Source organism: Caenorhabditis remanei, chromosome II (genome assembly GCF_010183535.1).
Source record: "Caenorhabditis remanei strain PX506 chromosome II, whole genome shotgun sequence".
Taxonomy (NCBI): domain Eukaryota; kingdom Metazoa; phylum Nematoda; class Chromadorea; order Rhabditida; family Rhabditidae; genus Caenorhabditis; species Caenorhabditis remanei.
Genome location: NC_071329.1, coordinates 14403542 through 14431099, shown reverse-complemented (window position 1 = coordinate 14431099; position 27558 = coordinate 14403542). Strand labels below are relative to the sequence as shown.

At 37.0% G+C, this 27558-nt stretch overlaps 6 protein-coding genes across 6 annotated transcripts; 1 reads left to right on the top strand and 5 right to left on the bottom strand.

Moving 5' to 3' along the window:
- Positions 1 to 761: 761 nt before the first annotated feature.
- On the bottom strand, positions 762 to 2701 carry GCK72_006923 (uncharacterized protein; the record flags this gene model as incomplete). The annotated part of the gene is made up of 7 exons (XM_053725889.1): positions 762 to 1106; positions 1164 to 1292; positions 1339 to 1530; positions 1578 to 1922; positions 1971 to 2062; positions 2110 to 2245; positions 2309 to 2701. The coding sequence occupies 7 exons, from the start codon at positions 2699 to 2701 to the stop codon at positions 762 to 764; spliced, it is 1632 nt and encodes a 543-aa protein (XP_053590083.1).
- A 190-nt stretch (positions 2702 to 2891) lies between these two features.
- Positions 2892 to 4150, bottom strand: GCK72_006922 (uncharacterized protein; the record flags this gene model as incomplete). Its single annotated transcript, XM_003110000.2, has 5 exons — positions 2892 to 3068; positions 3119 to 3277; positions 3322 to 3572; positions 3777 to 3939; positions 3983 to 4150. The coding sequence occupies 5 exons, from the start codon at positions 4148 to 4150 to the stop codon at positions 2892 to 2894; spliced, it is 918 nt and encodes a 305-aa protein (XP_003110048.2).
- Positions 4151 to 4334: 184 nt separating this feature from the next.
- GCK72_006921 (uncharacterized protein) lies at positions 4335 to 5804 on the bottom strand (the record flags this gene model as incomplete). The annotated part of the gene is made up of 7 exons (XM_053725888.1): positions 4335 to 4366; positions 4430 to 4721; positions 4773 to 4900; positions 4950 to 5058; positions 5107 to 5198; positions 5438 to 5570; positions 5616 to 5804. The coding sequence occupies 7 exons, from the start codon at positions 5802 to 5804 to the stop codon at positions 4335 to 4337; spliced, it is 975 nt and encodes a 324-aa protein (XP_053590082.1).
- Positions 5805 to 6269: 465 nt separating this feature from the next.
- Positions 6270 to 9162, bottom strand: GCK72_006920 (uncharacterized protein; the record flags this gene model as incomplete). The annotated part of the gene is made up of 13 exons (XM_053725887.1): positions 6270 to 6443; positions 6486 to 6644; positions 6692 to 6942; positions 6986 to 7148; positions 7210 to 7461; positions 7510 to 7617; positions 7710 to 7835; positions 7882 to 7968; positions 8011 to 8156; positions 8245 to 8335; positions 8382 to 8473; positions 8524 to 8659; positions 8710 to 9162. The coding sequence occupies 13 exons, from the start codon at positions 9160 to 9162 to the stop codon at positions 6270 to 6272; spliced, it is 2238 nt and encodes a 745-aa protein (XP_053590081.1).
- GCK72_006919 (uncharacterized protein) lies at positions 8585 to 12542 on the top strand (the record flags this gene model as incomplete). Its single annotated transcript, XM_053725886.1, has 15 exons — positions 8585 to 8661; positions 9462 to 9582; positions 9633 to 10021; positions 10120 to 10286; positions 10337 to 10428; positions 10475 to 10565; positions 10622 to 10716; positions 10811 to 10891; positions 10938 to 11111; positions 11160 to 11267; positions 11317 to 11568; positions 11631 to 11793; positions 11869 to 12119; positions 12167 to 12325; positions 12369 to 12542. 15 exons carry the CDS (start codon positions 8585 to 8587, stop codon positions 12540 to 12542), a joined length of 2394 nt encoding a protein of 797 aa, XP_053590080.1.
- A 716-nt stretch (positions 12543 to 13258) lies between these two features.
- On the bottom strand, positions 13259 to 27016 carry GCK72_006918 (uncharacterized protein; the record flags this gene model as incomplete). The annotated part of the gene is made up of 38 exons (XM_053725885.1): positions 13259 to 13304; positions 13353 to 13459; positions 13853 to 13940; positions 13985 to 14054; positions 14098 to 14150; positions 14194 to 14370; positions 14413 to 14482; positions 14529 to 14581; positions 14635 to 14729; positions 15164 to 15251; positions 15299 to 15368; positions 15413 to 15588; positions 16824 to 17004; positions 17049 to 17211; positions 17256 to 17507; positions 17975 to 18076; positions 18125 to 18258; positions 18303 to 18408; positions 18557 to 18727; positions 18772 to 19080; positions 19727 to 19864; positions 20871 to 21077; positions 21131 to 21304; positions 21354 to 21512; positions 22320 to 22449; positions 22868 to 22913; positions 22966 to 23131; positions 23787 to 23853; positions 24317 to 24480; positions 24533 to 24783; positions 24842 to 25001; positions 25152 to 25403; positions 25448 to 25552; positions 25850 to 25942; positions 25994 to 26142; positions 26190 to 26381; positions 26427 to 26562; positions 26609 to 27016. The coding sequence occupies 38 exons, from the start codon at positions 27014 to 27016 to the stop codon at positions 13259 to 13261; spliced, it is 5508 nt and encodes a 1835-aa protein (XP_053590079.1).
- Between the last annotated feature and the right edge of the window lie 542 nt (positions 27017 to 27558).

Below are 27558 nucleotides of genomic sequence, written 5' to 3'. Positions count from 1 at the left end.
AGACTCGTCGATCAGAGGATGTAGTAGTCTATCATGCCCGGGCTGAAGGATACTTCAGTAGACGCGGGTTTGAATCCTCCCGGGTTAGAAATCAACAAAATTGTAATTAAAATTCCAAAAATAGGACTTTTTTAATCTAGAAATCAATAAAATTATGATTGAAATTCCAAAAAACAGGGTACTTTTTATGAAACTAACTTCCCCCACCATTCTTATCTGTGTCGGTACCGGATAGACTCGTCGATCAGAGGATGTAGTAGTCTATCATGCCCGGGCTGAAGGATACTTCAGTAGACGCGGGTTTGAATCCTCCCGGGTTAGAAATCAACAAAATTGTAATTAAAATTCCTAAAAACCGGATAATTTCTTTCGATCTAGAATTCAACGAAATTATAATTGAAATTTCAAAAAACGGGATAATTTCTTTCGATCTAGGAATCTATTCTAAAACGATACTATTCCCAAAAAATTGTTTAATAGGTAGATGTACGGTAGTTTTAATTAACAGGTGTACGGTATACAGCTGTTCTGTAAAATCATAAGTAATCAGGTGTACATGTAACTTGTTGTACAGGTGTACGGTAGGGATTACGGTTGTATTCAGATAATTTTTCAATTATAGGTAAACAGGTATACGGTATACAGCTGCACAGGCCTCGCAAGCCTTTTTCTCAGAAAGTTACAGGTTTACCTGGTGACGTCACCCTTTGGGTGTGAAATTCTTCTTGGGAGGGTGAATGTAAAGTTTTCCTTACATTCTACTAGAGATTCAGAGAATATGAGACATTTCTCAAGGAAATTTCGGCGGAGCGCAGTTGTAAGCACAGTGCCGAGCTAATATGTGTACATACATTTTTGAACGCCTTATCCAACGATCCAGGCACTTTGAATTCCTTCGGATATCCAATTGTCTTCTTTATTTTCTCAACTTTCAGAATCGCAGCTTTTTTGGTTTCTTCATGAAGCCACGTGGATTCTTGAATCATTTCGATAAAATTCTCCTTCGTTTCCTCCACCATTTCAGATACAATTTCCAGATTCTCTTTATCAAAATGGTTATTTATAAAAGCTGAAAGAGCAGCTTCATTGAGAGAATTTATAGCAGTCTGAAATTCTTTTAAAAATCAAAAACAAGTAAACGCATGGAAGTTCAAAATCCATACCTCTGCACAATCTGTGCTCTTAATATCAGTGGGGTAGATGGAAAGGTCTTGAGAGGAGAGGTTGATGAAATGGAAGATTAGAAAATTAGCCAATGTTCTTGCAGACGTTTTTTTCAAGATTTTTTCGAGCTAGAAATATCAAGTGACGTTTCTTCTTTTGTAATTGAAGACTCACATTTTTCTTCTTATCAAAAAATAATAATTGATCCGTCGGATATGTCATATCTTCAATTTTCTTCAAAAAAGTTGTATTCGTTTTCTTCTTCGGATTCACCAAGTTTTCAATGATCCTTCCAAAATCTATACTTGGAATTTTCTCTTCTAGATCAGAAAGGTCTAAGTTCTCGTCTTCATCGATATAGTCATGCTGAATGGAAAGAAATCAGAGTGATTATTCCAAAAACTGCCAAATACCTGATCGAGTACTTTTATAAAATCCTCATAATCTTGAAAGTCATCATTTAAAGTCTTGGCAGTGACTTTAATTCCATTTTCAGTTAGAATACTTTTGATAGTTTCCTTCAGATTCTCATTCTGTTGTCGCTCGAAAATTGGGCTGATGGAGAAGTGTTTGTTTCCCATAGTGTCCATTTGAAACAACCCAAAATTCAGTTCTCCCGAACGAGCGATATTAGAAAGCATATCATTCAAATTAAATTTCGATTTGCTCCATCTCTTCTCTGCCAGTGGCCATGATCCAAAACTTTTTATATCACCAAAAATATCCTTTAATGCTTGTTTAGAATTTCTTTTCATCGCCTGGAAATGTTGTATTTCTGCATTTTGAGTAACTGAAAACTTGTGTACCTTGTCATCTTTCAACTCTTCACATTTCTTATAAAACAATTTGAACGCTCTCTCCGTTTTAGTCGCGGGATTCTTATCAGTTTGAAGAAATTCTGAATAAAAACTCATTCAGAAAAAAACTACGCTTCTTTAGGAATACCTTCAATCAAATTCTGCACAATAATAGATTTTTTATTGTTCCTTGTACCTTCAACTACAGTATGCTCATTGTACTTTCCGCATGCCGATTTATAAAAGTCTACACATGGATCAATGCTCGGGTCGTGCCAATTAAGCTGAAATTTTTATGTATTTGAGCTGAAATCTTATGTTATAGCTATGTAGAATTCAATGGTTACCAATTGATGAGCCAACGTAATACATTCCGGAGTTTCACAAACATTTCGAGATTTCAAAGTCGGAATATTTGGTTTGACAGTCACAGGAGCAACCGATTCAGTTCCTGTTACTAGTGTCTCCGTGGTAGAAACTGATCCAATAACTATATCAGGGCTGGATTTGAATTCCTCAACATTTCCTGAATCGCTGGCACTCGGTTTCAAAGTAGAAGGCCTAGCTTGAGAAGTACCATTATCATTTTCCTTTGGAGACACCAGAGGCTCCTTCTGAATTACTATCGGCTCGCTATCGATTTTCAAAACAATAACAGTTGCCAATAGAGCAAGCACGAAGACGACTAGGAATATGACTAGGCAGACCAATGGATTAGAACATTTATCTTTCAGAGACATTAGCTAGCGTTTATGTCTGGAATTAGGAAATTTGGTCAGAAAGGATTTATCAGGCTACTCACTTCTGAATTTATCAAAAACTTTAACAAGTCGAAATGTTTATTACGAGAAATTAGATTTTATGGATTATTTTCTTGGTGTTCGGGTTACGTTTTTATAAGAAAAAATGATTATTTAAAACCATTAATTATTAGAAAAGGTCGCATTTCTTCTTCGGATTCATCGGTGATCCAACTGGACAATTAAACGTCTCCGCAAATGCCTTCATATTTGAAAACACTCCATTCACACGAAAACTATCTGTAGGGTGGGTATCGAATTGAACTGCAAAGTCCACATCTTTCTTACTGCGTTGATTGCATAAGTTCTGAAATGAAATTTTTTCAGAATCAGAAAAAAAAACTCAATAAAGAATACCACAGCAACAGTTTGAAAGAACAATTTGTCTATTGGATAATCTTTGAATCCAATCAACTTTGCCTGGCTTGCTAGGCCTAGTTTTTTGAAAGTCTTCCACGCAACATCCATTCCAAAACCATCTGCCACTAGCTCCGATATCACAACTGACCCATTCAACTAGAAGAAGACATCCGTACTCACAGACAAACAGACCTACTCACTTTCTTCCCAAAATCTGGGTCGTCATACTCATTGTATTGCTCAATCAGACACTTCACTCTCTTCTCGTATTCCACCAGATCCTCCGGTTGCCATAAGTCCTTTTCTTCTCCATTCTCATCTTTTCCTCTATGGTTCGGGTCGAAACCATGACCTATTTCATGATTTATAATCTTTCCTAACGTGGCGATCTGTACATATTCAGGATAAGTGGAGTCAAATATCGGGTCGTCCATGAATGGGGCGAGCACACCTGGAATTAATGAATCAATGACTTGTCAGTGGTCCAAACTTTGATCTCATTTTTTTTGAATACCAGGCCTCAAGGGCAAAAACTGAACCTATATTTGGAATCATCGTTTTCGCAGCTTTCCAATGGTTTAAGTTACGACCCGTAACTCCAAACTGGCTTCATGACCTTGCCTAGTGAGAAAAATTGTGGAAAATGGTTGCTCACGTAGCTGATTTATACTAGGCTGGTAGAACGCGTTGGCAGCATACAAGCGACCACCCAACTCCATTCCGAGTTCAGAAGCAACATTCTCCAGAGCCAGTTCTACTTTGAATCGTTGAATTTTCTTGAGCAAAATGGAGTAGGTGTCAGATTCCAGAATAACAAGCTGAACAAAAATAGAAAACTACTTTCAAAATATTCGAACCCACATTTTCAAAAAGTGTATCCAGTGCTCCTGTTTTCTCAAATTCCTCCGGGTACCCCACCATCTTCGTCATCTTTTGAACTTTCAGAATTGCAGCTTTCTTGGTTTTCTCATGAAGCCACGTGGATTCTTGAATCATTTCAATGAACACTTTCTTCGATTTTTCAATCATTTCTGCCACAATTTTCAGATTCTCCTTGTCGAAATGATTTCTAACAAATACGCGAAGAGATGCATAGGGTAAGAGTCGTATCACTTCTTTCTCACATTCAACTTTTTTGTGTTTGCTAGACTTGATTGTGAATGTGTTGATTGAAGTTTGAAGAAACTTGAAGATCAGAAAATTAGATACTACTCTAGGAGGCGTCGATTTCAGTAGCGTTTCTAACTGAAATTAAGTATTTTGGAATTCTGATCATTTCTTCTGAAAATTCTCTCTTCTGAAACTCACTAACATTTTCCACGTCCCCTGCGAAAAGCGGTTGTGCATATGACTCCACTCTCTTTTCTACTATCGGCCACAACTTTTCTTTCCTTCCAGACCGAAATAAACTTTGGATAATTCCATCAAAATCAACAATCGAAATATTTGATTTCAGATCCGAATATGTTATTGTTTCTGGGTAGTCTAGAAATTGCAGTTTTTTCAACTTCACATCAAACTCATAAATCTCTTTCCCATGATTTGAAATCATATTTTCATCGACATCCAGGTCGTTCACATCCAAAAACGTGTTAATCATCTGAAATTTAAGAAAAAGTGGGCTGTTTAAGATAAGAGCCTGAAAACAGACCTTTTCAATCCCAGACATTTCAGTTACCCCTCTTGAAGAAGGTGCAATAATCAAGTGATTCAAAACCGGATAAAATTGAAAAATTCCAAAATCCAGCACTCCTATTTTGGCAATTTTGGAGAGCACATCTGAAAACAAGTATTGATTATATGAATAGATTTTAAGTCGCGGGGAAACCATTCAAATCAAATTTCGATGAATTCCATTTGCTATCCAGCAAAGACCATCCAAGTTTTTCAATATCCTTCATGATTTCTTTATATGCAATTTCTGTCTCTTCAGGTGCCTGACAACCGGAAAATAGATATTTATGAAGAGAAAAACAAAAACTTACATCCCAAGCAGTGATATGTCTACATTTTTCAAAAAGCAACTTTATAGTGTTTTCAGATTTCGAAGTAGACGGTTGTCTGTTGAGCACAAATTCTGAAAACAAAAAGTTATGGTGTATTTTTGAGTTGTGCCCTTAAAATGACCATAACTCTCTAGGGAGTGTCCGTACAAAAAAGTCGTCAACTGCCTAAATGGAGATCTACTTTAAATCTCCATGATTCATTAAAATTCTACTTTGTGGGACAATCAGTGATGCCATGTGACCCTCTCAACGTTGGACAATTTCCATTGAAAAAGGCCAAAGTTTGCCCAGTACTGTAATATGACATCACCTTTTACAATTCTCTGTAGAAAAACTTGTTTTTCTTGAATCGAGTTCTCTGCCAAACTATTCTCATAGTATCTTCCGCAAGATGCTCTGTGGAAGTTTTCACATGGATCAATAGATACATCTCGATAGTTTAACTAAAAAAGTTCATTGCAGAAAGAGCTCCAAAGTTCAAAACTCACTAATTTATGTGCCAAGGTGACACATTCCGGAGATTCGCAAGTTACAATCGGAGGGTCACTCGAGGTGGGAGGTCTCGAGACTGGCAAATGGTTTTCAATCGTCTGATTTTGAGATTTCCGTGATTCGGGAGAGTTCGTAGAAGCTTTTGGAGATTCCAGTGGCGAAAAGTGGGGTGGTTTGTCATTCATTCTCAAAACAATGAAAGTTGTGAGAATTGCAATGATAGAAATGACCAGAAATATGACGAAAGCAAGAAGTGGATGAGCACAACATTCTTTCAGCTTCATTAGAGTATGTATATACTGAAAATGTAACTAGAAGCTGTTTCGTGAAGAAAACGTACGATTTTTGAAATTTGATGAGCTTAAATTGCGGAAAATTAAACTTGAAATGAGATAAGAATTTAACTGATAAAATCAGATAACTTTTTTTTATGACGTGGTTATTATTCAAAGAGACTTTAGTAGAAAAAGTGTAGAGACAAAATCTGGAAAGTATGAACACGTTTCATCATTGTAATTGTAGATCTCTTATTTCCAGAGAAGACCTTTTTTATCTTTCAAATTGAGATAACTGTAAAAAATTAAACACGTTTATAAATAATAAAAAAACAAGTAATAAAGCCAATCAGCCACAAGTAACAATAAAAAAGTTCAAAACATTTCACACTTTGTCTTCGGGTTCATAGGGGATCCAGCCGGGCAATCATACGTGTCCGCGAATTGTTTCGTATTTGCAAACACTCCATTCACTCGGAAACTTTTAACTGCATGATTATCTGCGAGTTGCTCTTGCAGAGACTGAGTAGGTCGCGGAGAACACCAGTTCTGAAATCAGTTGTGTTTTAACTTCTAGATTTTATAGCCTACCAGGGCTCCGATTTGAAAGTATAGTTTTTCGATATCGTAATCTTCAAAACCAACTAGCCTTGGTTCTTTTTCAAGGTCCAATTTTTTGAAAGATCTCCAGGAAACATCAGCAGATATCTGGTCAGCTCCCATTTCATCTAAAGTCAACGAACCGTTAAGCTGAAAGTGAAACATTACGTTAATCTATTTCCATGTCTTTTAATTACGTTTTTTCCAAAACTTGGGTCATCATAATTCTCGTATTGTTCAACCAAACACATCATTCGTTTCTCATACTCTTTCACGTCTTTCTCTGTCCACCACATTTTCTGTTTTCCAGTTTCATCGTAATTGCGACCACCGTTATCAAAACCATGTCCAATTTCATGGCTAATTATGAACCCGACACCAGCAATTTTTGCGTATTCGGGGAAGCTATGGTGAAAAAGAGGGTCGGCAATGATAGGTGCAAGTACAACTAAAATAATACAGTTGGTAAAAAAATGTTGATTGCATCTCACCAATCGAATTATCATCTGTTGCGTAAAGCGCATTTGTTGTAAAATGCAGCAACATTGGATTCAGAGTTGTTTCGGAAGCAATGAAGCTGGTGAGCTGCTGTACAGAGTATTTTCGTGCTTCAAATATAATTTTACTGTAGGAATCGGATGGTTTAATTTCTAACTGAAAATATAATGTTTGAGAAATTGTTATCACTATGTTTCAGCGTTGCTGAAATACTTACATTGAATATTTCATCAAACGCCCCAGCTTTCTCGAACTCCTTCGGGTAACCAACAATCGTCTTCATAGCCTTCGCTTTCTTGATCGCATTTTTCTTGGTTTTATCATCAAGCCACTTCGAATCTTCAATCATTTCAATAAAAACATCCTTCGTATTCTCCACCATTTCAGCCACATCCTCCATATTTTCTTTATCGAAATGATTTCGGATGAACACTCGATAAGAAGCTAGAGGAAGCAGGCTCGTGACAATCTGAAAATTCCAGCCGCGTTTTTCACAAGAACTTTAATATTTCCTTACGCTATGGCATTCGTGTTTCAAATTTAAAGCGTGGAATGAGGTTTGCAGAAATTTGAAGATCAAAAAATTGCCGAGATCTTTTTTCCTTCTCGTGATTAAACTATTCAACTGAAATTTTTTAATAATATCAGTATTCCAAAAAAGTGGCTTACTTTTGCACCATGTGTTTCAAAAAGTTTGTCAACTTGGATTTTGCTTACAATTTTGGGCCAGGCGGTTTCTGGTGATTTCAACGTACTTTTGATGATTCCATCAAATTTAATAGATGGAATCGTAGCTTTTACACTTTCGTATTGCGCACCCTCTTTCAACCCGTCCATGAAAAACTGAAAAATTTGAAGTTGAAGCAAAGATTCTTTTATTTGTGATTACCCCGTCCCATTCCTCTTTAAAACTCAAAATATTTTTCAAATCATCGTCGGATGGTGATGGTGTAATATTCATGGTTTCGTTGATAATCTGAATTACAATTACAATTGCTTACATTCAAGGGTGATTCACCTTTTTCATGACATCCTGAGGCGGTAACTTGTATTGACTTCCAACAATTACGAGCTCAGCCCCAGTTTTAGTAATTAGAGAAAATAGACCAAAATCGATAGCGTTGCCCAGTGGGCCAAGTTTTGTTACGATATTTGGCAAAGCTTCTGAAAATGTACTCTTCATAGTAGTAGGAGTCAGTCACAGTCGTTTGTCTTTTGATTTTATAACTATAACACTTTCCAGTTTACTCACTGGTTATATCGAAATTAGCATCATTCCAAGTACCAACAAGGTTTCCGACTAGTTTAGCTAGATTTTGCAAGTTTTCCGCTCGAACTCCGTTCTGTAAAAATCTGCTTCTCAACTCAATTAATCAATAACTATGTTACCGTTATGTTTCTATATTCTCGACATTTTGCAAACAATTGTAGCATAGCGTTTTCAGAAGCTGAAGAAGTCGTTTTGTTTTTTAGGAGGTATTCTGGAAATTGCGCTTTTATTTGAGCATCTGATATATTGTGAATTTCTTACCTCTAATCAATCCATTTAGAATTTGAGACTGTTTGGTAATAGCCGCTCCCTGCACAGTAACATGTTCGTTATATTTTCCACACGAATATTGAAAGAAATCTTTGCATGGATCAACGGATTCATCTCTCCAATTGAGCTGTAAATTCGAAATGTAAAATGAACATAATCTAGATATTTAAAACAGACCAACTGTTGAGAAAGACTGATACACTCCGGAGTTTCACAAACGTTTCTTTTGTCTTTGCCTGAAAGCAAGAGAACCAACAGCAAAGCAAGAGAAAGAGCAAGAATAATGCAGATGAGCACGCCATGAATCAGCAGAGATTTGTATGATTTCTTTTTTTTCGGTTCTGGTGCTCTGGCAGCTTGTCCGGGAGCAGGCGAAGCGTTATACACCTTCACATCTTCATCTTTCTTCAGAATTTTTGGTTTCTTGAAAGGATTCGGAGTCTTCACTTTTCCTTGCTTCGGATCTTTCGGTTTCACAACACCTCCTTTTTTCGGGTCTGCAGCCTTGATCTTCTTCTGTTTGACTGGTTTCTCCTTCTTCAATGGATTCAATTTTTTGCCAGGTTTTGCCTCCTTTTTGGGTTTTGGAACTGTTTCCTTCGATGGTTTCGATTTCAGATTCAAAACCATTTTCAGAATAGGTTACTGAAAATAGTATCACTATAGTCAAGATTTTCAGAAAGCTAGATACAAACCTTGTATTCACGTTTTAGTTCAATGAACGCTGCGAGCTGATATGATCGATTTAGAATCAGTATTAATTGGTTTTTGTTCTCTGACCCATGCATTTTCGTTTACCGGGTAACCCTGGAAGCTTCTGGAAGAAGGCACCAGTGACCGGGTGCTCTGAAGGTTAATTTAAATCTAGTTTTTCCGATACCTCGTCTTATTAAGAACCAGAGCACCCGGTCACTGGTGCCTTCTTCCAGAAGCTTCCAGGGTTACCCGGTAAACCGAAAGGCATGGGTCAGAGAACAAAAACCAATTAATACTGATCCTAAATCGATCTACCAACTCCCAGCATTACTCAAACCAAAACGTGTTTACAAGGTTCGTACCTAGCTTTCTGAAAATCTCGATGCTAATCCTTTCAATTTCAGAAACCTATTCTGAAAATGGTTTTGAATCTGAAATCAAAACCATCGAAGGAAAAAGTTCCAAAACCCAAAAAGGAGGCAAAACCTGGCAAGAAATTGAATCCATTGAAGAAGGAGAAACCGGTCAAACAGAAGAAGATCAAGACTGCAGATCCTAAAAAAGAAGTTGTTGGGAAGCCGAAAGATCCGAAGCAAGAAAAAGAGAAGACTCCGAATCTTTTCAAGAAACCAAAAAGTATGAAGAAGGATGAACATGTGAAAGTGTATAACGCTTCGCCTGCTCCTGGACAAGCTCCCAGAACATCAGAACAGGAAAAAAAGAAATCTCACAAGTCTCTTCTTATTAATGGCGTTCTCATCTGCATTATTCTTGCTCTTTCTCTTGCTTTGCTGTTGGTTCTCTTGCTTTCAGGAAAAGATAAAAGAAACGTTTGTGAAACTCCGGAGTGTATCAGTCTTTCTCAACAGTTGGTCTGTTTTAAATATCTAGATTATCCCCATTTTATATTTTGAATTTACAACTCAATTGGAGAGATGAATCCGTTGATCCATGCAATGATTTCTTTCAATATTCGTGTGGAAAATATAACGAACATGTTACTGTTGAGGGACCGCCTATTACCAAACAGTCTTATATTCTAGATGGATTGATTAGAGGTGCGGAATTTAAAATATATCAGACGCTCAAATCAAAACGCAATTTTCAGAATACCTCCTAAAAAACAAGACGACTTCTTCGGCATCTGAAAACGCAATGCTACAATTGTTTGCAAAATGTCAAGAATACAGAAACATAACGGTAAAACAGTTATTAATTAACAAGGTTGATAAGCAGAATTTTACAGAACGGGGTTCAAGCGGAAAACTTGCAAAATCTAGCTAAACTAGTCGAATCTCATGTTGGTAACTGGAATGATGCTAATTTCGATATAACCAGTAAGTAAGCTGGAAAGCTTTACAAAAATAGAAGACAACCGCGAGTAACTTTTCAGAAGCTTTGCCAAATATCGTAACAAAGTTTGGCGATTTTGGCAACATTATTGATTTTGGTCTCTTTTCTCTACTCACTGTAACTGGAGATGAGCTCGTAATTATTGGAAGTCAATACAAGTTACCGAATCAAGATACCATGAAAAAGTTGAATCACCTTTGGATGTAAAAAATTTCACATTGTAATTCAGATTATTCACGAAACCCTTAAATTTACACCATCCGACGATGAATTGAAAAATATTTTGAGTTTTAAAGAGGAATGGGACAAGGTAATAACAAATAAAACAAGCTTTGTCTCAACTTCGAATTTTTCAGTTATTCATAAAAGGGATGAAAGCAAGTGTGGAATACAAAAATGTAACAACTTTGATTCCATCTATTGATTTTGATGGAACCATTAAAAGTACGTTCAAATCACCAGAAACCGCATGGCCCAAAATTGAAAGCAAAATCGAAATTGATAAAATCTTTGAAGTACATGGTACAGATGTAAGCCACTTTCTCGGGATGATGAGTGTTTTATTAGACCACTTTCAGATGGAGAATTTAATCAAGGGAAGAAAAGAAGATCTCCGCAAGTTTTTGATCTTCAAATTTCTGTATACCTTATTCAACGATTTGAATTTGAATAACCAATGCCATAGCGTAAGGAGATTATTACAATTCTTGTGAAAAACGCAGCTGGAATTTCCAGATGGTCAGGAAACTGCTTCCACTAGCTTCTTATCGAGTGTTTGTCCGAAATCATTTCGATAAAGAAAATATGGAGGATGTGGCTGAAATGGTGGAGAATACGAAGGATGTCTTCATTGAAATGATTGAAGATTCTGAGTGGCTTGATGATAAGACCAAGAAAAATGCGATTAAAAAAGCGAAGGCTATGAAAACGATTGTTGGTTACCCAAAGGAGTTTGAGAAAGCTGGGGCATTTGATGAAAGATTCCATGTAAGTGTTTCAGCAACGCTGAAACATAGTGAATAACAATTTTTCAAACATTATATTTTCAGTTTGAAATTAAACCATCCGATTTCTATAGTGAAATTATATTTAACGCACGAAAATACTCTGTACAGCAGCTCACCAGCTTCATGGCTTCCGAAACAACTCTCAATCCAATGTTGCTGCAATTCACAACAAATGCTTTCTATGCGAATTTCGAAAATTCTATTAGTGAGTTGTAATCCGCATTTTCCTAACTAAAGTCATTATTTTAGCTGCATTCTCTTAACCAACTGTATTTTTTAGCTGTACTTGCGCCTATCATCTCCGATCCTCTTTTCCATCACAGTTTCCCTGAATACGCAAAGATTGCTGGCGTTGGATTCATAATTAGTCATGAAATTGGGCATGGTTTTGATAACGGTGGTCGCAATCACGATGAAACTGGAAAAAAGAAAATGTGGTGGACTGAGAAAGACGTGAAGGAATATGAGAAACGAATGATGTGTTTGGTGGAACAGTACGAGAAGTATGATGACCCAACTTTTGGGAAAAACGTAATTAAAAGACTTGGAAAGAGATTAACGTAATGTTTTACTTTCAGCTTAACGGGTCGTTGACTCTCGGAGAAATGACAGCTGACCAAATATCCGCTGATGTCTCCTGGAGACATTTCAAAAAAATAGACCTTGAGGAAGAACCGAGACTAGTTGGATTCGAAGACTACGACATTGAAAAACTATATTTTCAAATCGGAGCGCTGGTAGATCATATTTATTGAGAAATCAAAACCCAACTCATTTCAGAACTGGTGTTCTCCGCGACCTAGTTATTCTCTGCAAAAGCAACTCACGGATAATCATGCGGTTCATAGTTTCCGAACCAATGGAGTGTTCGCAAATATGAAAGAATTTGCGGACACGTATGATTGCCCGGCTGGATCCCCTATGAACCCGAAGAAAAAGTGTGAATTTTTCTGAACTTTTTTATTGTTACTTGTGGCTGATTGGCTTTATTACTTGTTGGAATATTTATAATTGTATTGTATCTCTATTGTATCTTTAAATGCATCTTTTTATAGTTATCTCAATTTGAAACGTTTATCGAGGGAACTGATCCTTTTTCAGAAACTTCAAATTCTTGAAAAGATTCGGGGTCTTAACATTCTCCTGTTTTGGATGGTTCGACTGTTTCACCTTGCATTTGGGGTACCGGCTAACCGTGGAAGCTTTTGGAAGAAGGCACCGGTGACCGGGTGCTCTGGTTTTTAATAAGACGAGGCATTAGAAAACTAGAGTTAGATTAACCTTCAGTGTCGGTTTGCCACATTTTGTACTAGTTTTCGATGATTAGAAAATTCTGGAACACTGAAAACCTACTTTTATCTTGTTTCTCACTCCCAGTTTTGATCTTTAAGTACACGTAAACTTTTCTTTGGATTTTGAAGATTAGATCTAATTCTTCTTCCGAAAATTCTTTGATCTCACATCTACATCATTTTATTATCTATTCAATCATCTATTGACAGGACAATCAAATGTGGCGGGGAAAGATGATAAAGACTGATCAGGATGTGAAACAAAAAGCGACGTGAGATATTATGAGTGATAAGGAAGTCGGTAACAAATGAATATTCAATTATGCAAGGACAATATAACATGAATTAAATAATTAATTATATATCATTCAAGAATTATCACACACATGCTTCAAACTCACAAGACAACGCGGAGATCGCTTCTCTGTAATTCAGAAATCTTCAATTTTTCAAATTCAAAGTGTGTGCCAACCTTTTCCCATACTCAGTGATGAATCCGTTCCTACATAACACAATAGCTTGCGTTATGCTTACACTGGACTCAGTTTTAAGCGTGATCGTTCCAGAAGGTACCGTCGCCTTAAACAACTTCTAACTAGGGAAGGCTCCCGATTGATCGTGGAAATATGGGACGTGCCCTGCATGCTTAGAAAGCTGAAAAATTGCTGATTCCAAATATGTAATCAGTTTATGCCCACAAGGTCTAGTACTCGAGAAAAATGAGGTGGAACTTTAGACTGCTAATAAGCCATTACCTTACCGACGTGTAAAAAATGGCGACTGCTTGGTGTGGGGTGTCAGCGGTCCAAACTTTGACCTCGTTTTTCTCGAATACCAGGCCTCAAAGGCAAAAACTGAATATATATTTGGAATCAGAGTTTTCTCAGCTTTCTAATGCTATAGGCCACGTTCCATATCTCCACGGTCACTGGGGAACCTTCCCTAGTAACTCTAAATGAACGAAGATTTTACCTTGATACTAATAGTTGAGCAAACTTTACTGTCATCCCGCTGACAAAACACATAAATTTGCCGGCATCCATTTAATTCTATGTCGTCTCTGAAAAAAATATTCATAAAACTACTTGAGTGTTTTTGACTCACCGATGCTGAAAACTTGCTCCTGCTTCGATTGAAGATGGTGCAATAGTCGTGATATCACAAGCATCACATGCTAAAATTATGATCTTCTGGATACAGTAACTCATCCAACTTACGCGTCGGATCTTCACACCCATCGAATTCACATGAGAGTTGAGTGATGCGCTTACTGTAGCTTTGAAAATTTCGAAATTAAAAAAGTTGAATCTTACGCTGGCCCAGAACTGTATGTCGCATCCTCACCACAGTACACAACACTATTTATACTTCGAGATTCCGAAACCGTAGCAAATGGTATACCGTTACCCAGTAGTGCAATACTTTGACAAAGCAGTGAATCGGTTCGTGAGCACGTTACCTCGGCCTGCTTACAGGGGTACGCCATTTCCCTGAATTTGATCTAATTGGATTAATCCTTGATAAATAAAAACTTTTGCTCAAATTTAGTTCCCGCTGCCATATTTGTTGGCACAATCTTGGAAACGTCGCATAGAGTACATGCTGAAAAATGAAGTGCCTTTGAAGAAAGGTGTATTAATAGGCATACGATTCGGTGGTGCACATTCGGTAAATTCGCAAGTCAGTTTGGTGATTCCAGTTCTAAAAATTAAACTTTGTTCGGATACAGATACAGAGAGTTATAGTGAGCTTACATAGTGCCTGAAGAGTATTTCCCGTCTTCTGCACAGGTTACAGTAGCAGTCACATCAGTTGCAGTTGCACTAGCTTCTAGTGGCGATCCGTTAGCCTGAAATATCAAATATTTCAGCTTACTAGGGAAGGCCTCGGGGTGACCGTGGAGTTATGGAACGTGACCTATATCACTGAAAAGCTGAGAAAACGCTGAATCCAAATATACATTCAGTTTTTGCCCTCGAGGTCTGGTATTCGAGAAAAACAAGGTCAAAGTTAGGAAAAATGACTAATTATTGCCTTTCTGACACGCGAAAAATTTTGAATTTTTTTGTTTGCAGTTTTCGCGTGCTAAAACAGCAATAATTTGTCATTTTTTCCGAACTTTGACCTTGTTTTTCTTGAATACCAGACCTCGAGGGCAAAAACTGAATATATATTTGGAATCAGCATTTTCTCAGCTTTCCAATTATATAGGTCACGTCCGATAACTCCACGGTCACCTGGAGGCCTTCCCTAGTTAATGTGGGCATACAATGAATGGATAACCGTCATCTTAACATCGGTGCAAAGTTGATCGTCAGTTCTGGCACACTTTACTTGAGTTGTTTTGCACTTGCCAGTTGCCGATAACTCCCTGAATGTGTTATCTCAAATGTTTTCATAGTTCGTTGAATTACTCACTTTGAAGTGAAAGCAGTTGCGGAGTCTGTCAGTGTTGGTGCGATTGTTGAAATATCACACGTTTTACATACTTTAAACGAACTCGTTGTTAATCGGAACAGAATAAAAACTCACATATCACGGGAGCTTCAGTTGCAGGGCCATCTGTTACTGGCTCGTCTGTTACTGGCTCTCCTGTTGCTGGAGCGTTTATGGCCGGTTCTCCTGTTCCGGGAGCACTTGTGATTGGCCGAGTTGTAGTAGGAGTAGCAGTAGTTGAACTATCAAAAAGATACTCTCGAGAAATGGTTCTGGGGCACAATTCAACGTTTTTAACAGACGTATATTTATATAAGGAATCCAGGAAGTTAATTTTTTTTGGATCCAAAGTACCTGATTTTTAAAAAGATATGTTGTTTTACGTTGTGAATTTTGGCAAATTCAATATGTAAAGATAGCATGAAATGAGATGACTTTATAGCATAGAATGAGTTGACCTACATATTTTTCCAGCTTTTTCACTTTATTAGAAACTGTGACAGAAATACAGTACCGTGCAGTAAGATATACAATTAGGCTTTTTTCAGTTGAAAGTAACCAACTTTGACAGGTTGTTACGGTATCACTGATTGTCTTGCAATGTAAATTACGTATACACCATACAGAAGAATAAAGGTAGACCTTTATATTTGTAGTTGACAACTTTTTTGTACAAACACTCTCTAGCATGTTACATTTCGGCTAAGTAATTTCTCTCCATTCGTCCTATTCTAGTGCAAAATCGACTGATTTTTGACCTGTCCCCTGAAATGGCCATAACTCTCTAGGGACTCCTCGTAGAAAAAAGTTGTCAACTACAAAAGTAAAGCTCTACTTTTGCTCTGTATGGTTTGTGCATAATTTTAATTCTGGGAAAATCAGTAATACTGCAACACACTCTCAAAGTTGGTCACTTTTATCTAAAAAATGTCAAATTGCATCTCTTACTGCACGGTACTGTATGTTGAAAAACTCGAAAACATTAAACAACATATTTCACAAAAGACCAAACAAGTTTATTTAATACAGTTACAAAACAAAACATCAAATTCAAAAAATTTTACACTTGTTCTTCGGATTCATTCGTGATCCAACCGGACAGTTGAATGTCTCCGCAAACGAATTCATGTTCGAGTAAACTCCATTGACGCGAAAACTGAAGCGTCTGCTCACCGGGGAGCACCAGTTCTGTAACATAGAGTTTCGGATGATGTTTAAAAAAATGAAAGTACCAAAGCACCAATTTGAAAGTATAATTTCTCAATACTATAATCTTCAAAGCCAATAATTTTAGGCTCCTGGGACACATCCTCTTTTTTGAAAGCTCTCCATCCTATATTACTTCCAATGTTGTCAGCAATGAGTTCGTCCAAAGAAAAAAAGATCCACTATAAAAAACCAAGTTTTCAAAACCTGAAAATATAGGAGAACCTTATATAATTTCCAAGTTACAGAATTATCGTAAGTATTGTAATGTTTGGAAAGACACGACGTCTGGTTGTCGTACTTTTTTTCTTCCTCTTTTTTCCATTCTGGCCAGAGATCACCATTTGAGTTAATTCTTTTGCCGGCACTGTCAAATCCATGACCTATTCCACTACCAATAATATTTCCGATTCCAGCTATTTTGGCATATTGAGGATAGGTTGAATCGAAAAGTGGATTGTCGATGATTGGTGCGGAAATAGCTGAAAATGAAGACATTGTGAAAGTTCTTATAGTCTGACCTTACATAAATAGTTAGAAGGTGTGGAGTATTCTGTTCTTGCTATTGGGTTCAAAGCATACGGATGTACAGATAGTTTCAGAGAAGCGAAATCGATCATACGCTTGATATAATCTCTATCGATATCTTCCATGATGAAATAGTATTCCCGCGATGAAGGAAGGAAGAGCTGAGAATATTATAGTTCATCTTCTTTTTTATTATTCCACTAACCGAATGCGAACTGTTTCCAGATACCTCGTTTCCCTCCGAAAATCCAATCATTGTTTTTATTTTCTCGACTTTCTGAACAGCTTGTTGTTTGTTTTCTTTGAGAATATTCGATTCTTTAATAATCTCAACGAAACTTGATCTTGTTGCTTCAACTACATCAGTTACGTCTTTTAGATTTTTCTTGTTGAAACGATTGCGTGCAAAAAATTGAAGAGACTCTTGCGGAAGAAGTTCCATAACTGCCTGAAACTGCTGAATTGGATGACAGTTGTATGAATATTTTACTAATACCTCATGGCATTTGGTAACCCCGGAAAAATATTTAAACTTTTTGAAAGAAGAGTCCAAGAAGAAGTACTGAAGCAAAGCAGTGAGGTCTTGTGCGTGATATCGAAAAACTTGAAAGCTGGAAAAACGACAGATTTTTAAAAACTCACATCAATAAAACCTACAGTGTTGTCCTTGCTCACAAAAATCGGAATATTCGAAACAAGAAACCTCTTCCTTAGATTTTCAAACTCAAGGGATTTCCCGCCGTTAAGTTTTATCAGAAGTAGTTCAAAATTTATTTTTGGGATTTTGTGGTTTACACCTGAACTTCCAAACTCCAACCACGTCTTTTCAGAAAGTTGGTATTGTCTTGAACTCCACTGAAAAGTTACATTATTGATAATAAAACGCGAGAGAGCAATTTTTAAAAATATTAATGAACAACTTACCAACTGCATAAATAAAATCAAAACTCTGCGAATGTTTTTATCCTCAAACGCAGTAATCCAGGTCAGATATCCGGGAATTCCCGAATAAACAGAATTATAATTCTATAAACAGGAAATTACATACACTTTTGGTTGATTATCGAAACTTACTTTTAAGATATCCGTCTCATCCAACTCAATTTTGGGCGCTTCAAGATAAATTTTAGAATCGTATGAAAAACGAAGGGTGAACAGTCCAAAGTTCACTTTGTTTCCTTCCGGGTGAGCAACAATCAAGAGTGATTCTGAACAACTTCATATTTAAAAAATCCTTGTTTTTTCTTCTTACTGAGCAATTTGGTTTCGTCCAATATTCCCAAAGCAGTTGTAACATCAATTTCTTCAAGTTTTTCATGAACTTTTCTGTAGAATTCCTCCTTACTCTTATCAGTGTCCTGTAAATGACTTGTCAGTAATGAAAATAACGTAAACTAACTTTTCTGTATGTTTCACATTTCTCGTACAATGTTTTCATGGCGGTTTCCGATTTTATAGTCGTCTTTTCATTATTCAGAAGAAATTCTGAAATACAGAGATACAAACTTTCGTTGAACTAACAAGCGGGATTTGAACCTCACCTTTAACCAATCTTTTCACATCATTGTTTTTTCTATAGATTGGAGGACCTTCAAATTCCACGTGTTCCTTGTATCTCCCACAAGAATATTTGTAAAAATCGTGGCATGGATCTACGGAAGTATTCTGCCAATCATGCTAAAAAGTTGAAATTAGTTAATTTCTATTATTCACATACTTACTAATTGCGAAGCCAACGTAATGCAGGCAGGTGTTTCACAAACATTTCGAGGTTTCACAGTTTCCTGGGTTGGAGGAGGAATAGGAGGTTCTGGGGAAACAGGGGCATCCTTTGAGCCTACGATAACGAGAGCGATTGTTAGTGCGAGAATTATGAAACAAAGAACTGAAAACAGGGCAATCTGTTTCAGTGGCTTCTTTTTTTTCTCAGGAGTTTTCGACGGATCAGATTTGGAAATCGTGGAGCCAGGAGCCGAGCTTAGTCCAGAAGACGTAACGCTTCGGGTGGCTGGTTTCAAGTCTTGAGGTCCCTTTATCAGAGGCCATGTCGTGCCAGGGGGGTCGGTTGGCGAAGGGCAATTTGACCGAGGGCTGATGGACAGGTTTCACGTGAACGGAGATTTTTAAGTTAGTGATTTTCTTTTTTGGAAAAAATATTTTGGTCCTCTTTTTAGATAAGAATAATCCAATTTTCAAACATTTCTCACCCGATGCCCTTTTGTTCCAAATATGTTTGGAGTTTTACAGAAAACATTGAAGTTGAAAGGATTCCGAAAAAACGATCCAGGATAGAAATTCTGATCAGATTGCCAACTAGACCATCCCACTGTGAGGATTAGAAGAAAAAATAGACAAAAAGAGAACCGACAGCTGAGTGCCAGACAGATGGAGTGATGTCATATGCCAGTGCCAATTAACCGTCTACAGAGTGAGTAGAGAATGAGTTTAGATAAATTGGTTATGGAGGCTTGGTATATTCAATTTATTATTTGGAGAGATTCACAAGAAAATTATCAGGACAGTGCGAGTGATAGGCCATCGGAACAATAATATGAAGCGATAAACTTAAAACATAGTTACAAAATATAAATATTATTGATAAACTGGATACAAGCCATGTGGATACAACATAACGTATCTTCTCCTTTGTTCACGTGGAATTTCTGTTGGTAGTACTAGAGCCTCTTTATTAGATTCCCGTTCATTAATTCTCTGCTCAGGAGGAAGTTGGACGTGATCACTTTGCACTGTACGAATATCATTGATTGCGATAAAAAGCCAAATATTGTAGTACCAATGAGATAAAATAAAACGCTGAAATTGAATGAGTTCAGAATATATTTACATTTTTGACGACAAACTTACACCTTCTTTCAAAAAGATCCACGTAATAAATGTTTGTAAAAAAATACTAATTATTACGAAAAGTCCAAAATTTTCTGAGTTATCCAACTCGTATTTCCAAATATGTGGATAAATGAAAATTGCAAGTAAAGTTATCGCCAGACTGGAGTATAGAACAAATAAAAAACGACAACCTGAAAGTGAAGTCTTTTGTTGGAAATACTAAAATTCAAAATGACTTACTAGATCGTCATATTCAGTCTACCAAACAATAAATTGAGGAATAGTTGAAATAATTGCAAGTCCATAATATCCTACCAGTAGGTTCCATTTATCGTACTTTTCAATTTTCGGTTGATTTTCTTTGTAATCAGAAACAGAATATTCAAAGAATTTTGAATTCTTAAAAATTCGAAACAAAATTCTCACGACAATGGCAATCAAGACAAGAAGTATTGTGACATATATGGGGACACAAATAGAACTCCATTCATCTTCAGTTTCTCTAAGCTAAAGGATACCTACCAGAAGGAAATATAATCCAAATACAATAATACAAAACCCAGGATAAACGATATGGTTCGATAACAAACCATCAAACCGCATTATTTTCTTTAAAAAACCACCAGTTGGAAGGTGTATGAGGGGGATGTTTAGAGAGGTCAACATCTGCTAACTGGCAGATGGAACAATGTTGTAGGGTTAATTGTGTATGCCATTATGCAAGCAGGTTCACGTTGAGAGAGATGAGTTCATACATTTGTATAATAGAATCGCCTCATGGGACACTGGAGACTGTTTCTTGCAGTAAATCATTAATAAGTGTGTGTATGTGTTTATACCGCATTTTCGTCACCATGGCACAGTTTTCATTTTCTAGATAAAGGCAGAGGAACAATAATCGGCATATAAGTAATGTTACAGATGAAGCAATAAACTTTAAAAAATAACAACGAAAAATGTATTACTGATAAACTTGATACAAGCCATGTGGATACAACATAACATATCTTCTCCTCTGTTCACGTGGAATTTCTGTTGGAAGTACAGCGGCTTCTTTTTTGGATTCTTCTTCATTCGTCTCTTCAAGAGGAATTTGAACGTGATCACTTTCCACTGTACGAATTTCATTGATTGCAATAAAAAGCCAAATATTACAGTACAAATGGGGTAAGATGAAATGCTGGAATCAAATTGTTTTAAAATGTATGTTCTCTTTTCTGACAACAAACTTACACTTTCTTTCAAAAAAACCCACGTAAGAAATGTTTGTAAAAAAATTCTGATTGCTATGAAAGGTCCTAAATTTTCCGAGTAATCCAATTCATATTTCCAAATATGTGGATAAATGAAAATTACAAGTAAAGTCATCGCCAGAATGTGGTATATAACAAATAAAGTAGCGACAACCTGAAAGTGAAGTCATGTGTTGGAAATACTAAAATACAAAATGACTTACTAGATCGTCATATTCAGTCCACCAAACAATACATTGAGGAATAAATGAAACGATTGCTAGTCCATAGTATCCTACCAGTAGATTCCTCTTATCGTATTTTTCAATTTTCGGCAGATTTTCCTTGCAATCAAACTCAGAATATTTGAAAAACTCAGAATTCTTGAAAATTCGAAATACAATTCTCACGAAAATAGCAATCAATACAAGAAGTGTTGTGGCATATGTAGGAGAGATGAAACTCCATTCATCTGCAGTTCTTTGAAGGAAACGAATACCGCCCGGAAAGGTGGAATAGACTCCAATTAAAACAATGTGGATGGGCGATTACTTATTCATGCCAGTTGTACCGCAATACTTGAAAGCTTAATGTGTTATAGAGCTGTAGGACTAACTATTTTACTGAGGACGCGGTGAGTGAATAAATGCTCACGAATTTTAGATCTTGGAGTTTTCCAATGGCAGAGGTGGCCTCGTCTGGTATTGTGAGATGAAAGTAAACCAGACATCCGCATTATTCAAATGTTGCTTGTCGAATGGTGTATCTTGTATACTTGGCTGATGGAACAGTGTCAAACGGCAAAACACATGTCATTAGTAAACACGTTACAGTTGAGGAGAAACGCGTTTTCAGTCCGAAAAATTGTTTTCGTGTGATTCCTTTTCAAATAACGGAGAACCAGTGAAGTAATAAGAAAACGAAACATCCAGAGATTAATTTCTAGATTTTTTCTGTGAATTTGGGAAAATGATAAAACAGTTCATTTGACACCACCAGCAAAGTCAGATTTTTGAGAAAAAAATAGACAAAAATAGCAATTATACTTATAAAACAGACAAAAAAATGATCAAAAAGAAAAAGATTATGAAATGCTATTGAGATACAAAACGTCTTTGCCTGATTCCACCACCCTGTTGCATCTCTTCCTGAGAAGAACGCGATTCATCTTGTCGTGGGAGTTGGACTACCTCATGTTGCTCGACTGCTTGCTCGGCTGGTTGTTCGACCGGTTGCACTGGTTGTTCGATCGGATGCTCGACGAATTGCTCGGCGGGTTCCTCGGCGGGTTGCGCGGCGAGTTGCTCGGCGGCTCGAACCCTGAAAAGCATTGCTCGTCTGCTAAACAACAACAACTTTTAATGCAAAAATGCTCATTTATGTATCTTACCTGGGCATCTTCAATTTCCATCAGAAGTCTGTTCCTGATGATCTTTTCTCTTGCATCCTCTTGTTTTTTTTGTTCTTCTTTTGCTTTTTCCTCCCAAGCGAGCGATTCATCAGTCTGAAAATCAGATTTAAACAGTTGACATCGCTGAACCAAAAACCATACCAATGCATATTGCGAGACGATTGCCGTCAACAGGAAAATGAACTTGTTGTCGCAAAGACTGCCTTGAGCGTCAGAAAAGTCCCTTTTTCTTTCATGAATTCGGAAAATGATTTCGAGCTCTCGATATAGTGGAAGGAAGCAGTGACGGAGAAGAGAGCAATCAGTACGCAGTAAAATTGCACTGACGCATTCCAGAGACCAAATCGAGGGAGGACAACTTCGAGATATTTAGCTGGAAAAAAAGAAAACTTATTTTGACTCTAGAAACACTTAGTTTTACTAACAACAAACTAATCCCAATGAGATGATCCAGAGCCACCACGCGAGCGATTCTTTTTCGGATAAATCGGATCCGAAGCATGACGTGCCAATTGATTGAATCAAGAGGACAAACGCCAAATAGCAGTAAGCGTGAACATTCGATTTTGGAAGCCGATCAATGACAAAGCGCTGAAATCATAATATGGTAATTGGAAGGAGAGTCTCTGAATTGAAACAAAATATTCAGATTTGAAATCATGGGATTTGGATGAGAAGTTTCAAAATTGGAACAAAAGAGTTTTGACTCAAGACTGGTAATCGGGAGGAGAACTCCAGAATTGGAATAAAATATAGTAACGTTACTTTTGTTTGCACTAAACTACTAAACGGTATGCGCTTATAAAGGACTTATTGGTCTACAACTCATGCTTACAGATAAAGAGACGCTGGGGGAAAAAGGGTGACAAGAGTAAGTAAAAGAAACAGAGGAGGGATCAAGGAGATCGGCCTCGAATGAGCTTGCCCTCTGCCTTCGATTCTGGAGCGGGGGTGACAGTAATTAGCGCCCGCGGGCGTAAGGCAAACGGGGAAGATCAAATGGTGTGACAAGATCAAAGAGGAAGAGATAGAAGTGCGCGTGGAGACGCAGAAATTGACAGTGAGAATTATCAGTCCGTTGAGTTCAGTCGATATCTTACACCTCCCATCTTTTATTCGAGATCGTCCTCGATCTTTCATAGAACGGACTGATGATTCGATCCATTGAACATCCTTCAGCTGCTTGGCTTGACTACGGTGTTGTCTGATGGACACTAAGTGTGCTGCCGAAGTGGCCAGAGCTCACGTGACTAGAAGTCCAGTGAATTTTAGTATTTCCAACAGAAGACTTCGCTTTCAGATTTTCACCACTGCTGAATAGAGTTTCTGCGGAACAGAACTCGAGAGAATAGGAGTACGGTTTTTGTTTTTTTGTTGGATGTCATCATTTTTATAGGGAAGACTTTAATGGGAATGGATGGAAGATAAACATCCTCAGGAAAAAACGGTTTGATGAGTGATGAAACATGAAATGGGCCATGGATTTGATATTCGGTGAAAACTAATCAGCAAACTTTGAAAAAAACAAGTTTATAACACAGTCACATTTTAAAAAAAAGCTCAAAAAATGATTTCACATTTGTTTTTCGGATTCATTGGTGATCCGATAGGACAATTAAATGTGTCCGCGAAAGATTTTGAGTTCAAGTTTACTCCATTCACTCTGAAACTGTTGGAAGGGTGTGTACTACGCAGATGCTGTTGTAAGGTTTCTTTGCTTCTTGAATCACACCATGTCTAAAAAGTACGAATTTGAGATAATCTCACAAACTACACCTGACCAAAGCCTGCATTTGAAAGAAGAGTTTGTCAATATCGTAGTCCTCGAACCCGATGATCTTGCTCTCTTGAGACAAATTCAGTTTTTTGAAAGTTTTCCAAGCGACTTTTGCAGCAATGTTATCCGAGATTACTTCGTTTATTGATGTGTCGGGTCTTTTCTGTAAACAAATAGATTATCTAATTCAATGAACTATATTGTCGATTGCTCACCTGCTTTCCAAAGTCTGGGTCGTCATAATTGATGTACTGTTTATGGAAACATTTCGAAGTTTTCATAAAACTTTTTAAGTCCACCGGACTGAGCATTCTCCCGTTTTTACCGTTTTCATCATAACCGACCCTGCTTTTATCAAAGGCATGCCCCATTTCATGAGCTATCGTGGTTCCAAGGATTGCGATTTTTGCGTATTCAGGATAAGATTCATCGAAAAAGGGGTCATCCATTATTGGAGGCGGAATAACTGAAAATAATCAATTTTCCACTACTGCTGTCTTCAAATGAAGTAAAGATTCACCAACCCAAAATGTTATCGTCTAAGTATACAGCATTTGCCCACAAAATCAAGATCGCTGGATGAATAACAGATTTTTTGGAAACATAGTCTAGATAATACTTCGTAAAATCCCTTTCTATTTTCATCAACATTCCATTGTAAGAATCGCTGGGAGATAAGTTGAGCTGTAACAATGCTAGAAAATTAATGGTGACCAGAAAAATTAAAGTTTTCCATCTAAATTCTCAGGATTTCATATTAAAAATTTTAATTGTACGTTTTCCAAATATCTACTGTCCAATCTATCCGAAAATAATGTAAATATCTGCGCTCACCTGATAGGAATTATCCAAAGCTCCTGGAGCTTCAAATTCTTTTGGATATCCTATCACTTTCTTCATCTTTTCCACCTTCACAACCGCTTTCTTTTTGCTATTTTCCTGAAGTTGTTTAGATTCTTTGATCATCTCGATGAAACTAGACTTCTCGCTTTCTACTAAATCTGATACAGATTTCAGATTCTTTTTATTGAGAAAATTTCGAACAAAAACTCGAGTCGAAGCGTGAGGAAGATTGGCAATAACAACCTGAGAACATTTGAATTTTGAAATTAAGTTTCAACATTTCAGACCTGTGCACAATCCCTCTGTTTCATTTCCTTCTCATATTTTTCATATCGGTCAAATTCGGCATTTATGAATATATAAATCAAGAAATCAACTACTTTCATTGGATCCTGAAGGAGGTTTGAGAGCTGAAAAAATAACTTTGTTAAAATATTGGAAAACGGCTAGACTTGCTTTTTCACCAAAAATGTCAGAATCTGAAACAAACGTATTCTTTTTCACAACTTCAAAACCTTCATTTGACCTCATCATGTCTTTAATTATTCCATCGAAATCAATCTCAGGAATCCGAGATTTTAGATCAGCCTTTTCGTATTCAATCATAGACTTTGTATTCAGGCTTGACAGATGATATAGCTGTAATTACTTTTTTTTTTTAATTCAAAGCATTTACCTTTCTATCCAACCTTTCTTTCCAATTCCTTCAACTGATTTATTTTCGAACTAATTAGAATGCCATCAGTGTTAATGCCATTATGAGACAGTAGAGTTTGTATTCTCTGAAATAGTTCGAAACAAATAAAACGAAATAATGAAAGAAATCGTTTTACCATCATCATATCTCCTTCGGGTGGTAATATTATGGTTTTTGGCTCAATCGTCATTTTTGAATGTTCATTAAATTTGATCAAAAACAACCCAAAGTCGACTGCTTGTGATGTCCAGGATTTTTTCAAACGTCGTAGCCCACTCAGCCACTCTAAAAAGGTTCTAGCTTAATAAAATTAAAATACTTTTTAAACATACTTGTTAAGTTAAAGTTAACGTCACTGCTATCTATCGCCATGAAGTGTGACCAAGAACCAACACTATTGATATGACGAAAAACGTGTTGATAAAATTTGCGCTTCTCAACTTCTCCTTTTTTGCATTTTGCATACAGAATTTTCATGGAATTTTCAGACTTCGAGGTAGAAGACACGTTTTTCATTAAGAAATCTGAAATGGGTATTAGAAAAGAACGACAATTAACTCAGCTTCAACCTTCAATCAATCCTTTCAAAATCTTGTTCTTCCTGTTTAATGAATTGCCTTCAAATGAAACATGCTCGTTATATCTTCCACAAGAATACTTATAAAAATCATGACATGGATCCACAGAAGTATTTTGCCAATTTTGCTGGAATTTTGGTTTGTTTGTTTTCTAATAACACTTTTGAACTCACCAACTGATGAGCCAGCGTAATACAAGCAGGTGTTTCACACACATTTCGAGGTTTCACAGTTGCTTGGGTTGGAGAAGCTGGAGCCGATGGGACATTTTGTGATATCACGACAATGAGTGCGATCGACAATGCTATAATTATGCAACAAAGAATGGAAAACAGAGCAATTTGCTTTAGTGGCTTCTTTTTCTTCTCAGGAGCATTGACTGATTCCGGCGTTGGAGTGGTAGAACGTGTACTGGTCGGATTTGGTGCGGAAGACGAACGGGTTTTGTTTGCAGGTTTTGAGTTCCCGGATCCTTTCTTTTTGTCTTTTAGTTCTTTTGATGGTTTTTTCTTATTCGCCGGTTTTGACCTTTTCGGAGGTTTCGATTGCTTCAAAGCATGCGATTTTTTCTTCGCACCCATTACAGATTGAAGTTCTGGAAGACTGACTCAAGCCTCATTATCACCAAATTCCGACAACTTACCTCTTGATTATTCGTTCTTGTAGAACTCAGTGGATCAAGTATCGATGGTTTCGAGGGAAGAGAGTTCTGGAAACCATCTTCTAGGCTACCCGGCCATTTACAGTTCATGTCGTGTCAGGGGTAGTTGACCAGGTGTAATAGATCCGAGTGGTTTCACGTGAAGGTTTCCAGAAAAGAGACATCATTTTATTAGGGGCAAGTCTGTGACCTGTGTCCTTTTTCTCGAAGATTTATATATTTTCCTTTCTTTCACTTTTTGGAGATCTACAACAACTTTGAGGACTCTTTCAAAAGATCACAATCAGAAAAACTGTTCCTATTAAGAGATTCAAACCGAATCTGGGTTCTCTTTCTTTCCCTTTATCTCTATTCCACATATGCACTATCCTTCTGTTAATTACCCTCATGAATATGTATGCACACATGTGGCTTTCCCCCCTCTCATCTCGGGTCTGTTTCTGATCACTCTTATCAGTATCA